Source organism: Canis lupus, chromosome 25, assembly GCF_003254725.2.
Source record: "Canis lupus dingo isolate Sandy chromosome 25, ASM325472v2, whole genome shotgun sequence".
NCBI lineage: Eukaryota > Metazoa > Chordata > Mammalia > Carnivora > Canidae > Canis > Canis lupus.
The window spans coordinates 44,728,202-44,743,590 of NC_064267.1; the positions used below are offsets into that span (position 1 = coordinate 44,728,202).

Below are 15,389 nucleotides of genomic sequence, written 5' to 3' on the forward strand. Positions count from 1 at the left end.
CGGGCGGGCCGTGGCCCAGCGAGAAGCCCAGGGCGAGGGTAGGCCCGACGGAGCGGGGACCAGGGTGGGGGGACCGTGTCGCCGGGCCTCCTGCGCCCCTGTCACCTGCGGGCGTCCTGGGCCCGCCCCCCCGCCCCCCCGCGCGGCGACGCCCCCGGGAGGCCCGGGGCGGGGTGGGAAGGTGGAGCAGCCTCCCCGCGCTCTCGCAAGGAGGAAGTTCTCGGGGCCGCCGGCTTCCTCTCCCTCGCCGAGCTCCCGAGCAGGAAGTGGCCGGGCGGGCCGGGCTGCAGCGGGCGGCGGGGGGCGCGGCGCGGGGTGCGGCGCGGGGGCCTCGGCTCCCCTCGGAGGCGCGGGCGCGGGGCGCGGGGAGGCCCCCCGAGGCCCGCCATGGTCCCCTGCTGGAACCACGGCAACATCACCCGCTCCAAGGCCGAGGAGCTGCTGTCCAGGACGGGCAAGGACGGGAGCTTCCTCGTGCGCGCCAGCGAGTCCATCTCCAGGGCCTACGCGCTGTGTGTGCTGTAAGTGCCGGGCCCTGGGGGGGGGGGGGGGCAGCCTGTCCTGTGTCCTGGGAGGCGTGGACCCCTCTGGCGTGTCCCCCAGATTTGCCCGGGGGTCCGGCCGAGCCCCGCGATGGGCCTGCTGGGCCTCGGAGCTCTCCTGTTCCAGCCCCGGGAGCTCCCCCAGGGCCGCCGAGGCCTGCTCCCCGGTTGGGGCTGCCCCCCGGGATCGGTGGGGCCAGGGGCCAGGAGGAGGCGGCCCTCCAGGGCAGAAGCTCGGGGCTCCCATTGGTCAGCTCAGGTGCGGGACAAGGATGCCCAGCTTGGAAACCCTCCTGGGAGAACAGATGTGGCAAGAGCGGACACTTCCAGAGCCGTAGGCGAGGGCTTTTTGGAAGCCCTCATTCAGGGAGCCAGGATATGGGGTGTGTTCGCTCAAGAAAGAGCTCTCTGTTCACCCAGAAGTTGCACTGCGGGCCCTGAGAGCAGAGAAAGTGACCATCACCTACAGGGACAGCTTCTTCTCTCCCCACCTCAGCACTGCGTGGCGTCCCCCACCCATGGTGGCCTCTCTGCCACCATCAACCCTCCACCGCCCTCCCAGCTCTGGGATATTGCTCAATGCCCCAGTTGTCTTAACAACCGGGGAACCAGCCACTTGCTGAAGGCTCTTTTTTAAAACAGACTTCTTGACCTTGTCTGAAGAAGGCCGTCACCCTGCAGGCCTGCTGTCTAACAGGGCAGTGCCAGGGCACAGCGGGGGACAGGTTGTCCCCCTGCATCTCCCAGGTAGCATCCGTAGATGCTTGCAGAAAGTTCCCTCGGACCAGGCAAGAGGGGAAGTAGGTCACGGAACACGGACCTGTCTTGAGCATTGAGTGTAGGCGTTGGTCTTGGTGTTATCCCATTTCATCCTCGCGGCAACCTGAACTACAGGTCCCGTATTACTCCCCATTGCAGATGAGGAAACTGAGGCTCAGATAGGTTACAAGACCAACGGTGGTTGAAGCCAGGGCCACTGCCCAGAGGCTGCACCCAGACAACCAGACTCTTGCCACCCGCTCCTAACCATGGCAAGCCAAGTGTGAGCATAGGTTCCAGGGGGACAGCAAGAGAAGACAGGGTGCTAACAAGGACACAGCTGGCCAACGGGCCCGAGCACTGACTGCACCAGAGACCCCCCTCCCGAGGCCAGCTTCCCTCACTCCCCCATTCTCACACTCCAGGGAAGGGACCCAGGACTTCCCCACAAGCGCTGCCCCCATGGGCACCCGCCAACTGGGTCTTAAAAGGATGGGAAGACTCTAAACTGACTCCACTGGGCCTACACGGATGTCTCTCCTGCCTCCCTGGACCCGAGTGGAAGGCCGATGCTGTTGGGTGTTGGCTGTGTGCTAGGCCTCTGCGGAGAGCTTCCAGGGCCATAGTTCACTAACCCCTACAGTGGCCCTTTGGTCAGGGAGTGCGGGTTGTGTGCAGGTTACGGACGCAGTCTCTGACTCCACACTGGCAGCACACTGGCAAGCCAGAGCCCGGACAGGGCCTGGAGGCCCTTGGGAACCTGTGCTCCCACGACCCCTGCCTGCGGGTGGGGGAAAGCGCCTGGAGAGGGCCAGGCCTCTGGCTGGTGGCAGGCTGGGGTCCAGGCCTGGTTTCCCGTATCCCTTCCTCCACCTCTCTTGCCCTCCCCTTGTCTGCACCGAATTACTGTCAGAGCTGCAGCAGGTGTACAGGGTCCGCCTCTCAGGACAGGTGCCTGTGATGCCCACAGGTGTCCTCTCTCCTCTTAGCCGAGGCCTGGATGCCTTATCAGTCTCCTGTCCTCAAAGCCCTTTTAGGTCTAGGCCCCAGGGCTTGGATTCCTCCCTGGGGGCCCTGCTCTCTGGCCATGCCCAGGGCTCTCTTTTCCGCTCTGTTCTTTGAGGGAAGCCACCCTTCTTCCTGCAGGGTCAGAAGCCACCAAACTTTCCCCAAACCAGGGACACATCATCCCTTCACCATCTTGAATTTTGCCAATTAAGGAGATTTAAGAAGGAAAACCTGAATAACATCTAACTGCCACCTTCCAAAGGCTTATTTTGTGGGAGAAAGCATCCTTGAACATCAAAAAAGCAGAAAAAGTGTCCTTTTTAAAAAGAAAGAGCGAGAGAGAAAGAAGGAAAAAAAGAGGGAGCCAGTCCTTTCAATCAAATTAGAGTTAACTTTCGGGCAGCCCCGGTGGCACAGTGGTTTAGCGCTGCCTGCAGCCCAGGGTGTGATCCTGGAGACCCGGGATCGAGTCCCACATCAGGCTTCCTGTAAGGAGCCCGCTTCTCCCTCTGCCTGTGTCTGCCCCTCTCTCTCTCTCTGTCTCTATGAATAAATAAAATCTTAAAAAAAAACAAAAAAACAAATTAGCGTTAACTTTCCCTGTGGCCTGGTACAGACCTGGCCCCACACCGTCTGGGTCCACAGCCTAGTGCTGGGAACCCCGACGGGGCGAAAAGCAACTGGGCTTTCCTCAGTTTCATAAGTGACAGGCTTCGCCCCATCTGCTGTCTCTCTGGAAGTCGGCTGTGAGTGCCGGGCCCCGGGGGGTGCGGCTGTGGGGTCAGGGCTCTCACAGTGAGCCAGGGCTGCAGAAGGAAGCCACCGTGGAGGAGGACCTCCTGCCCTGGCCCAGTGGCCAGAGCTTCTCCCCTGTGCCCTCTGGTGAGTGAGGAGACAGCAGGGAACCTCCCAACTGCTGCTTTAGGGGCAGCTGTGTGTGGAGCACCAGGAACTGAGGACAGCTTCCCCCCCAGTGGCCTTGTTGCCCAGATTTGACTATTTAAATGAAACGAGGGAGGGGGTGAGGGAGACACCCAAAGACAAGGCTGCAATTCAGGGCCGCCCACGTGATGAGAGCGTACATTCACCCCAGGCCTCGCGAACCCACATTTCCTCTCGAGAGGTCAGCCCTACCACTGCTGCTGGGCAGGAAAGCTCAGCCCTCTCCTCAGCAGCTCAGAGAGCCCCGCTTCAGGGAGACTCTGGAGGCCCATCTTGGGCCCAGAGAGGTGGAAGGGGACGACCCCAGGCAGCTGGCCATATGGTTTGAGTCCGTCTTGTGGCAAGGGGCCCTCAAAAGCCCGAGCGACAGGGGGCTCTTCCAGATAGGAACTGTGTCATCCTCACCTGACCTGACTCAAACCACCACGGGTACCTGGAGGGGGCGTCCGGCCCATCTTGGATGGGATGCTGAGAGGCAGTCAAGGTCGTGCCCTCCTCTCCTGCTGGGATGGCACCTCCACGTGGGGCCAGGGTGCCCATCGGGTGCATCTCCTTGGGGGATGGGGGTCCCTCAGTGGAAGGGGCCAGGGCTCAGCGGGGCTGGCCTCTCTTTGCTCAGGCTGCACAGCCACACCTGGAACGATGGTCCAGCACTGTTGGGAATAGAAGCTGCCCGGTTGGGTGGCCTTCCCACCAAAGCATGCCGGGGACAGTTGGCTTCCCTCCTGGGGGAGGGGCAGGCCTTCGGTTCAGGAACCAGTGCCTCGTCCAGCTGGCCAGGCAGGGAAGTAGTCTTGGTTTCCTCAGCGCGCAGCCTCCCGCAAGCTGCCCAGGCGCACCACAGTCGCCTTCCCAGGGACAGCGTACCAGGCAGCCGGGACTCTGGCCGCAGCACAGCCCCAAAGATGAAGAGGCCCAAGAAGGACATTGAGCCACCCAAAGTTCTCTCAAGAAGGCATCCTTCTTGTTGGGAAGCTCGAGTGTGATAGGGCCACTTGCGGTAGAGCAAGCCCGAAGCCTCCCTCCCCTAACAAAGGGTGGTTACTAACCAGTTCTGTCCAAACTGCAAAAGGCTTGCGGAGGCCTCTGGTGTGCCGGGCTCCGTTCTAGGCTCTCTGCATGTATTCAGTCACTGTCCTCAATGGCCTTTGGAGGAAGGACTGTCATTATCCCTGCTTTACAGATGAGGAAGCTGAGGCCCAGAGAGGTTAGCTGACATGCCACATTTACAGGACTGATAAACGGCAGGGCCTGGACTTGAACTTGGGCTGTTCTTGGGAAGCAGAGAGACGGGAGCCAGCAAGCCTGGGTGTGTGTGGGGTCAGGGAGGCCTGGAAAGGGGAGCCACAGAGAAGGGACTTGGGAGGGCAGCAATGTCCAGGAGAGGTGTAAAGCCATTGCCCATGGTGTGAACGTGTGGCTATAACCCCACTTCCTCCAACCCCCTTCCAGGGTCTGAGTCAGGTTTGCACGCTCATTGATTATTCTTGTGGCAATGCAAAGAAATACTGGTTTTCGTATCTGGCATTGACAGAAAGCAGGGATAAACTCTGGCAGAGGCAGTAGCCAGCAGCCAGAGCTGGAGGACCATGGGCTCTTGAAATCCAGTTGACATGAGTTTGTCCAAGGGCGGCTCTTCTGTGTTTTCTGTCTGCGTGCAAGACAGGAGGGAGTGGCGTGCCCTGAAGGCCTGTGTGTTTAACAGATCACTGGCATCTTCTATGTGAAGTGAATCTGAACAACCTGAGTGTCTCCAGCCTTCGGTGCCCATGCCCAGCACTCCAGGGCAACCCTTCGAGAACCAGCGCAGGCTCTGGCTCTGGCATGTTTTGCAAGCTTACCATCTCTGGGTTAAATTCCCCTGTGTGCAGATGTAGTAGCTTCTCCGTTGAATGGTCCCCTTTCCTGGAGCGTGAGCCCAAGCATGGTGAAGAAATGGCAGTGGTGCTCCTAGCTAGGCCTTCCTTCCCCACCCCAGCGATGGAGGGAGAGGAGGCCTGCCTTTCCTGCCCTAATCCATGCTGTGCCACACAGTCCTTGGGGGTGAGCCCTCTGTGGTTAGCTACATCTGATATGGGTTCCAACACTGGCCAGACACCAACCTCCCTGTGCCCTCCCAGCATCCTCACTGGTGAGATGCCCAGTTCTTGGGTTAATTTTTTATAAATTTATATATTTTATATAATTTGTATAAGGTTTTTTTTGTATAAGTTTTTTAATATAATTTGTATAATTTATATAATTTGTATATTATATAATTTGTATAAGTCACATCCCATAAAATCACCCGTTGTACAGTATACAATTCAGTGGTGTTTGGGACATTCATCATGTTGTATTTCATATTAGCAGAATCATAGAATATGTGGCTTTTTTCACCTAGTGTGATGTTTTTGAGGATCATCTATGCTGTAGCCTGGGGGTTCCTTTTTGGCTAAATAATTGTCTGTTGTGTGGATAGACCACATTTTATGTATCCATTCATCAGTTAATGGACATGTGGGTTGTTTCCACTTTCTGGCTATTATGAATAATGCTGGTGTGAATGTTCATGGGCAAGTTTTTGTGTGAACGTGTGTTTTCCAGTGGTCTTGGGTGGAATTGCTGAGCCCTACAGTAATTCTAGCTTTCTGTGGGATTTGTTACACTGTTTTCCACAGAAGCTGCACCATTTAAATCCCCATCAGCCACATGTGAGGGCTCTGATTTTCCCACAGCTTCACCAAGCCTTGCTGTTATCTTTCTGGTAATTATCCCAGTGGGTGCAAAGTGGCATCTTATTGTCACCTTGAGTTGTGTTTCCATAATGAATAATGGTGCTGAGTTTCTTTTCTTTTCATGTGTTTATTGGCTGTTTCTCTATCTTATTTGGAGAAATGTGTATTCAGATCCTCTGCCCACTTAAAAAATTGGGTTATTTGTCTACCTCTTGCTGTCATTGGATTATTGAGAGGATAAAATGGGAGAATGTGGGCAACTTGTGTGACCCAAGGCCAGGCACACAGTAAGCACCCACTGAACACTGGCTATTATTTTGAACAAGTCATAGAGTGAGTAGTGACATCTCAGATGCAGGGGAGTATGGGCCCATCTGTGAAGCAAATTCCACAGCAGAAGGAAAGAGGAGAGCGCAGGCAGAGTGTCACTTCTAGAACTTCCTGGAGGCCTGTAAAAGCCTCCAGGAGACAGTGAGCTGTCATGTGGGGCCTCCTCAGAGGAAGTGCTCAAAGAGATAAGACAGGAAGAGCACTTGAATGGTGCATGAGTGTCCAGTGGCCGCTGGGGCCGGGGTCGAGTGCCCGGAAGCCTGAGGGAGAGAGGGGTCTGAGCTGTGGATGCCAGGAAAAACTACCAGGTAGATTGAAGATAAAGTCAAGAAGGAATGGTGGCCATCTTAAGATTGATTAACTATCTCCCATTTAGGAGGGAGATGCTGAAGAGACAAAAGTCCTAGGGCTCTGAAGAGGGAGCCCAGCATGTGGACAGGATGAGGATCAGTGCTGGTAGCTGCAGCATGGAAGAAAGGAAAGATCTGGCCCCCAGAATGGCAGGCTTGTTCTCCCCATTTCCTTTCTCCCATGCTCACTTCACACCCTCTTTGTCCATTAATTAGAAAAACATCGTGTTGACAAGGACCAGCACCCAAACAATTTGGATTCAGTGACTTTTCTAAAATAACCCCAGACAGGGCTGGCTCCCGAAGGGTCAGCTGGTCCAGCCCTCTCACTTGCCAACCAGGAACCTGGCCTCCAGAGAGGAAAGGCTTGTGAGGCCATCACAGGCGTTGGTGGCAATGTAGAACTAGATCTTCTGATAAACACCGCAGTGTTCTTTCAAGTAACTTAAAAAAAAAAAAATACAGTATTAAGTATAATGTACAAAGAGTACCAAATGTAAAGAAGGAAAATAATCACCCAATTGCCGAGAGATTAACATAAATACTGTTAATTTGTAGGTGTATCTTCTCACCCTCTCTTTGTTCCTCTTTCTCCATAGATATATAAATCTCTGTAATATATATATAGCTATAACCATGTATTTTGGTCTGTGTTTTCTAGCAACATTAACATTTCCCTGTTAGTTAAAATTTTTTTTCCTAAATACCATATTTAACGAGTGCCAAGATTCTGTTACATAATGTGCTGCAATTTATGAAGCGACTCTGGTATTGTCAGACGTTTAAGTTACCAGTAGTGTTTTGTTGTTATAAACATGATGATGATGAAGGTCTTTTTGCAGAAATGTGACATTTCTGGTTATAGATTCCCAGGGGCGGAATTACTGGATCAAAGGATAGAAATGTTTTTAGGCTCTTGATACAGAATGACAAATTGCTTTCCAGAAATTTTGTTCCATTTTATGCTCTGGTTGGCTGTACAAGAGACTGCCCACTTGATTCCAGTCTCCCTATTCTGAATATTTGCACTTAAAAAAAAAAATTAAGTTTCAAAGTGAAAGGTGTTTAATTTCCGTTCATTTTTCTTTGCATTTCTTGATTGCAATCATAGTAAACTTGTTTGATAGGACTGTTGACCTTCATAATTCCTCTTTGGTGAATGATCTGTCCATTCTCTTTGCCATTTTTCTTTTGAAGCTGTGGTTTTTCTGTTATGTTTTTGCATGAAGTCTTTATATCACTTTTGTTGCAAATATTTTCCCTGTGGTTTTTGCCTTTAAACTTTGTGATTTCTTTGACGTTCAAAGATTGTAAATTTTCATGAAGCCTATCAGTCTTTTTCCTTTGTGATTTTTTTTCTCCTTTGCTTTTCAATGTAAAGAGTCCCTCTGCATATGGATATTCTGGGGGTTTTTTCCAGTGGGAGGCGGGAGGGTTAGGACAGGACCCATGGGACTTGATAGACTCGGGCTAAGGATGATTTTCCCTGCCCAATCTCCAGCGATTCTGTGGGGCTTTGGTTTCCTCATCTGAAAATCAAGGCTAAGAATACTTATGTAGTAGTGTCAGTGGGTGGATTGAACAAATGTGTAATCATGTGGAAGGCATTTGGCAAAAACAGATAGAGAAATGATAAGTTTTTTCGGTTTTATTCTGTTTTGCTTTTTCACATTGAACAATTTGATCCCTCCGGAATTAATTCATTGAAGGCTGTAAGACAAAGGTGTATGTGTATTTTTTTGAGTAACCAGTCATCTTTCTCAAAAAGTTTTCTGGAATGATTTACTCCTTTTCCTTTTCTGATTCTTCTTTCACTGTATATTAAGTCTTATATATCTCTTTCTTGCCTGCTTACCCTGTTCCACGTATGTCTGGTGTTCTTACACTGATATCATACCAAATGCATCACCATGATATTATAAACGATTTTGCAGCTGCTGAGGAGTGCGGTTGGTGATTTGCATATCTATTATTTTCTAGTATTTTTCCAAGTGAACCAGCTAATAATTTTGTCAAGTTGAAAAATAAGTATAGCTTCCCCTCTTTAAAATTTTGTAATTTGGGGGGGCATAGATCCTTCCTATTTCTTGTTATAATTACTTCTGATTACTTTATAATTGTGTTACTTTTGTAAATGATACCTTTTCCCTCCAGTCACCCTTTTGTGGTAACTGATAACATAAAGGGAAGTTCTAGGTTTTATAAATTCATCTTTTATTCTGTCACTTTACTTACTCCTCATTATTTCAAATTGTTTTTCATTTGCTTCTCTTGGATTTTCTTGATAGATAATCATGTTATGTATAAATTATGATCATTTTGTGGTCTCCTTTCCAGACACTTATAACTCTGATTTAGATTTCATAGTTTGTTACATTGGCCAGTATTTCTAAAACTCTGAAGTGGAGAATATTGGGAAGAGAACATATCCACCTCAAAGTTCTGTGAGAGTCAAACATGACAGTGCCTGGGAAGGACTTGATACAATATCCCAAGGATGTTAGCACTTGATAAAAGTTAGTTGTTGCTCTTTGTCATGTCAAACAAGGACCCATCTTTTCGTAGTTTTATAAAGTTTTGAATGATTAAATAGTGAATTTTATCAAATGCCTTTTAAATATCTATTGAGATGATTATGTTGTTTCCCTTATTTCATTTATGGGTATAAATAGCTTTATTTTATAAATTCCCTAACATTAACCACTTTTGCATGATTTAAATGAGCTGTTCTTGATTATGTAAATTTTTTACTGTACTCTGAATTTTATTTAGGATTTTTGTATATATGCTCATAGGTGAGATTGATTTATATGATATTGGTCAAGTTACAGTTAAGAGTCATGTAAATTTTATAAAATATGTAGACATTTATGTGGAATCATCATCATCTGATTTTTTTAAAATATTAAGAAAAATTCAGCAGAGGTGCTTTTCCTCAGGGCTACTTAAAGATAATTTTTATTTATTTTATTTATTTTTTTAAACTTTATTTTTAAGTAATCTCCACACCCAACGTGGGGCCCTAACTCATAACCCCAAGATCAAGAGTTGCACGCTTCACCGACTGAACCAGCCAGGCATCCCAGGGATCATTTTTATATATTTGCTTCAGTTTCTTCTTTGGTGTTGATTTATTCTTGCTTTCTATCTCTTGTTTCACTTTTGATAAGTTATCTATATTTTTCAGAAAACAGTCCATTTGTTGAGCTTTTCAAATTTGCTAGCACACAATTATGTATCGTTTTCTGTAATTTTGAGGTTTCTCTTTTATTAGTGTTCTTTCTTCTTTTCCCCTTTTTGATTTTGTTTCCTCCTTGTGCTGGCCAGGCTCCCAGCAGGGAATAGATGGCATAATTCAAAAGGGTGACAGGCATAGGGAAGGCCACACAGCCTGGAGCCAGCAACCAAGGGAAGCCATTCCCACTCCTGAAGAGCCAGGGGACAGGCTGTCCCCAAGCCTTCCGACTGGAGCTGTGGCCTCTGCCAGAGGCAGGATGGGGTCAGGGGACCGAATGCCTCCCCCCCATGCTCCTCTCTGTCTGTGCCAGATCTGGATGAGGCAGCCTGCACAGGTCTGTCTCTCAGACACAGGGCAGGTGAAGGATGGAGCCCCTCTAGATGCTGGCTAGGAGGAGGGTGAAGCATTTTTTCTTTCCTTTATTCAATTTACCAAAGGGTTGGACATTTAATTTTCTGCTCTTAGATTTATTACCTGTTCTTGTTCTGCTTTTTCTTTTTATTTAAAAAAATTATCTGTGCTTTCAGAAACCCCTACTTATGTATGTATGAGGACAGAGACCTGTCTTCTCTATTTATCCTGTTCCCTTCCGGTCTTTTCTTTCTGTTTTTTCTTGAGTTTTTCATCCTCTTTAGCATTCTCCAGGACACGAGCTGCTGTGTATTGTCCCTCTCGCGGGGTTTAGTTCTGAGTTGTGAATTCCTGGGTTTTCCCATCTGATCATTTTTCCTTGTCTCACCCTGCTCACTCTTTACAATTGACCTTTCTCATGCCAGAGATGCAATGGTGTACTGAGTTCACAAGTCAGACCTCGCTAGAATGTCTTTTATTCTCTTTTGCAGTGATTCTATGAAACATGGAAGTAACATCTTTGAGTCCTTAGGAAAATGATGCCCTTCTTTCAAGTGGTGATATATTTTCATGGGTCTGGTGATTTTTTTTTTTCTGACAAAGACCTGTCAGGAAAAGTTGGAACAGATTCTTTTGGAGATCAGAGTGGGTTTCTTTTTTTTTTTTTTTTTTTTTTTTTTTTTTCAGAGTGGGTTTCTGCCCAGATCCTCTTCCCAGACAAAAAAGGACCAGCAGGGGTGGGGGTGGGAGCCCCGATCTGAGACCCAGCCGATGGGGGTAAGTGATGAGGGGTGACATAGCTCATGGAAAGGTGGGCTTCCTCCCAGGGGTCTCATACAAGGAACAATGTGCTGGGCCCCTGGGCTACAGGGGCAGGGCACTCAGCAGACCCCCACCAGTACTCTGGCTGCCTCCCCACCACCTTTCACTTGGCCACCTGGCTTCTTCTCACCTTCTTTCTTCTGAACTAATGGCCTCTTGTAATTTCTCCATTTTCTTAGTCTCTCCGCCTGGATTCTTTGAGGTTTTGGTTGTGAACAATGAATACCCTTGGTCCCTGGGGCTAATATACATTTTACCCTTGTTTCTATATTGGTCCAAGTGGCTTTTCTGAATGCAGGGCTTTCACCTGAATTCTCCCACTCCATCTTCTTGAGAAATCTACAATATTTGAGCAAGAAAAAAAAATGTACAAACGACATTAGAAATTAGAACTGATCTATAATAAGAATGACAAAGGAGCTTAAAAACAATTATAGAGCACACTCAATCAATTGGCAGAGGGAGACAGAGATGCTAATAAGGTTCTTGGATTTTAGTTTGATGTTTTTTTCCTCCCCCACTACGCCCCCCCCCCCCCCCCACTGCCGCCATGGGGCTCACCATGGTAAAGGATGTTTCTGGGCATGCTTGTCAGTGTTCATTTGGCTAAGAGTAGTCATACAGAAATAGCAATATTTATCCAAGAGACTAAAAATGCCATAGCATTTTCTTTTTACTTCCATTTGCTTGTCCTCTTGCATTCATGTAAAACTTCCCAAGCCATATTAGGATTGATCTGGAAAAGCCCTTCCCAGAGGAAGCATCTTCCCACTCAGAACAGGGTGGGTACCTGCTGTCACCTGGCAACTGTTCAGGGTCACGTGGGAAGTTTACTCTAAGTCCCAGTTCATTTGAGAATGAGACAACCTCCCACATACCCAGCCCAGCACCATCTAACCTGGGCCTCCAGTGGGACTATTCCTAACACGATTGTCCTGAAATGCAACCCAGTCCCTGGAAGGAGTAGCAGCTGAGGACCAGTGTCAGCACCCTAAATTGTTACTAAATCCCCACAAGGGGCCGGGAAGGGCTGGACGAGACGTTGTCTGGATTATGTTCTGGTGCAGTTGCTCTCAAAGAGGATTTAGTGGTGGGATCTTCACTAAACATTTCATGTGTAAGATGGTGTGTGCAAATATGTGTATATGTGTAGGTTATGCGTCTGTATGTAGGCACGTGTGTGTATGTATACACATGTGTGTTCTCTGTGTGTTTGTACACATTTATGCATCTGGGACCAGAGTGGGGTGCAGCCACTGAGGAGTGGGGTTGGCCCAAGAGCGCCCCCTTCCATCTGCCTGCAGAGCCCCCAGTGCCCCGTGGCATGCAGTCTGGAACCACTGGTCTCCTGTGGCTGGGTGTGACAGCGGTGGCAGTGGTGGTGACATTGTAGTTTTCCCTCAAAGACATGAAGGGACCCAGCTCCAGGGACAGCGTTGTGGCTGCTGGGTGTCACTGTCTAAGGGGAAGTGTCCTGTCTTCCTATTGTACTAGCTTTTGAATTGTGATCTGAGTAACGTGGAACCGCTTCTGTGTTTCAGTGTTCCTAGAACATCTTTGAAAAAGCCAGAAAGGCTTGTCTGCCACCCTAGATTAATTAAAAGGGCTTCCTGTTCTGCGCAGCTGCTCTGCCCCTCTCCCTGTGACCCTGTTCTTTACAGGCTGATGTTTTGAGCCTGCACAACTTCTTCCACAAATTAGCTGCCCTCAGCCAAATAAGACAGGTCTGGCCCTGGTCTCATTTGCATATCTCCGGGAGGAAGTGTCATGAGAACAAGCAGTGAAAGATAAGAGCACAGCAGGGGTGGAGCTACCCTCTGGCATTGGTGGCAGGCCCTGCAGAGGGGCCCCAGGCTGGTGGGGTTAGGGATGGGGGAGTGGGGTACGGGGCCTGGGGCGGTTCTCCGTTTCTGGGACATCTCCGGGAGGTGAGGTGACAGTGGCCTAGAGAGTCCTCCGTGCCATCTCTGAAATAAGCCAGTTGTGCTGTCAGCCCTTGCTCTGGAGAGACGGACCCGGTGCAGGGAAATGAGCACTCAGAGATGACAGAAAGACAGGAAAAGAAACTTCCCTGTGACAAACGAAGAGCCAGGGCCCAGTGGAAGTGAAATTACCTAAACCTGCTCTCCAAAACTTTCTTGAAACATCCATTGGTTCAAAAGCCAAAAAAAGATTGTAAAATTGACCACATAAAATCATAAAACCTCTACACAGCTAAAAAAATAAGATAATAATAATCTAAAATTTTTCCATAAGCACTGTCAACCATAAGTAACTCCCAAGATATATTGTGGCATGTATCAAAGTCTTACAAATGCATAAGCAAAAGATGATTTAAAAGAAAAAAAAAAAAGTAAGCCAAACACATGAAAAGAAATTCGCAGAAAAAGAAAGACAAATAGTGAAACATGGGAACGTGTTCAACCTTTCTCATAAAGAAAGGCAGATTAAAGTGAGTACTCATTTTTCTTTAACCTCTCAGATTTGCAAAGATGAAAATGTCTGATAGCAGCCTGTTGGCAGGGTGTGGGGAAATAGACACATCCGGTTAGTGGGAGGCTCATCAATCTCTCAAAGTATAAAGCCCGAGGTGCGGCTCTTCTCCTGGTGGTGATCTCCCCGCAGCCACTCCCCAGGTCAGCACATGAGCGTGCTCCGGGCACTATTCTAAATGCTCTTCCTACATTAACTCACTCAGTTGACACAGCAACAGGTGGCTGGTGTTATGGTCCCCATCGTGCTAGTGGGGAGGCTGACCCTGTGACTTCGCGGGTTACAAGGGGTAGGCACAGAGATGCTCCCTGCAGCACCGTTAGGAAAGTACAGAGCTAAAAATAACTACCCCTCCGGCCTCGGCCTCGAGGGTCTGTCAGACAACTGATCGCACTACCACGTGGTGGAACATGAGCAGGGAAGACCTCTAAGATCTGTTTTTTTTTGGTGAGAAGAGCAAATTTCAGAACAACATATATATTGTGATGCTATTTGCATTTAAAAAGATAGGTACTGGGGGATCCCTGGGTGGCGCAGCGGTTTGGCGCCTGCCTTTGGCCCAGGGCGCGATCCTGGAGACCCGGGATCGAATCCCACATCGGGCTCCCGGTGCATGGAGCCTGCTTCTCCCTCTGCCTGTGTCTCTGCCTCTCTCTCTCTCTCTGTGACTCTCATAAATAAATAAAAATTAAAAAAAATTAAAAAAAAAAAGATAGGTACTGTCTGTTTCTGTGTGCACTTGAGAGTTCTGGAATGATTGACAAAAAGGAGAAGTCAATCTAAGAAGCAGGGCTCAAGAGGAGGGGAAGGAGGAGAAATTTCTTTTTCATCTTTTATCTTTCTTTATGGTTTTAAATTGTTTAAACTAGTATATAATTTTTTAATTTTTAAAAAGATTTTATTTATTTATTTGAGTGAGAGAGAGAGCAAGAGCAAGAGCAAGCATGAGTTGGGGGAGAAGCAGAGGGAGAGGGAGAAGCAGATTCCCCACTGAGCAGGGAGCCGGATGCAGGACTCCATCCCAGGACCCTGGGATCAGGACCTGAGCCAAAGGCAAACACTTAACCAACTGAGCCACCCAGGCATCCCCTAAACTAGTGTATCATTTTGGTTTTGTTTGTTTGTTTTGTTTTATTTATTCGTGAGAGACACAGAGAGAGAGGCAGAGATACAGGCAGAGGGAGAAGCAGGCTCCATGCAGGGAGCCTGATGTGGGACTCGATCTCGGGACTCCAGGATCACACCCTGGGCCAAAGGCAGGCACTAAACTGCTGAGCCACCCAGGGTTCCCCACTAGTGTATAATTTTGAAATCTAGTTAAACAGGAGTGCCTGGGTGGCTCTATTCATTAAACATCAGACTCGCCCTCGGCTCAGGTCTTGATCTCAAGGTTATGAGTTCAAGCCCCTTGTTAGGCTCCATGCTGGGCGTGGAGTCTACTTTAAAAAGTAATAATACTAAAATAAAATCTAGCTAAACAATACATACAAAAGTTGAGTGAAGTGCCAGGCACCTGGGAGGAGCTAAATTCTCTTATGATGAAGCTGTGTCTTGAGGGTGAATGCCTTTAAATCAGACCACATAGCTGTCAATGTAAATCATGCCCAGAAGATACCACGTGCCTTTTCCTGGAGCTCCTTGAGTGTGGAGGGGGCAGGGGAGGGGGCTCAGTCCTGGACTGCTTGATGTCAAGGCGGATCTCCACCTCGGAATGGTCAGCCCCAAAGTTCAGAGACGTCATGCCCAGGTCCCTCGAGCCATGTCAGGAATTCCTGTCTTTTCAGTTCCCAGAGACATGAATTCTCTTGCATGGGTTCTAATGGAGTCTTTGGTCTGT

General features: G+C 48.8%; 1 protein-coding gene across 1 annotated transcript in view; it reads left to right on the top strand.

Moving 5' to 3' along the window:
* Positions 1 to 308: 308 nt before the first annotated feature.
* Positions 309 to 15,389, top strand: part of INPP5D (inositol polyphosphate-5-phosphatase D) — a 119,625-nt gene continuing 104,544 nt past the window's right edge. Inside the window, exon 1 of the mRNA XM_025463479.3 lies at positions 309 to 521. Within this exon, the coding sequence (XP_025319264.1) occupies positions 388 to 521 (134 nt within the window). The 5' untranslated portion in view covers positions 309 to 387. The remainder of the gene's footprint in view (positions 522 to 15,389) is intronic.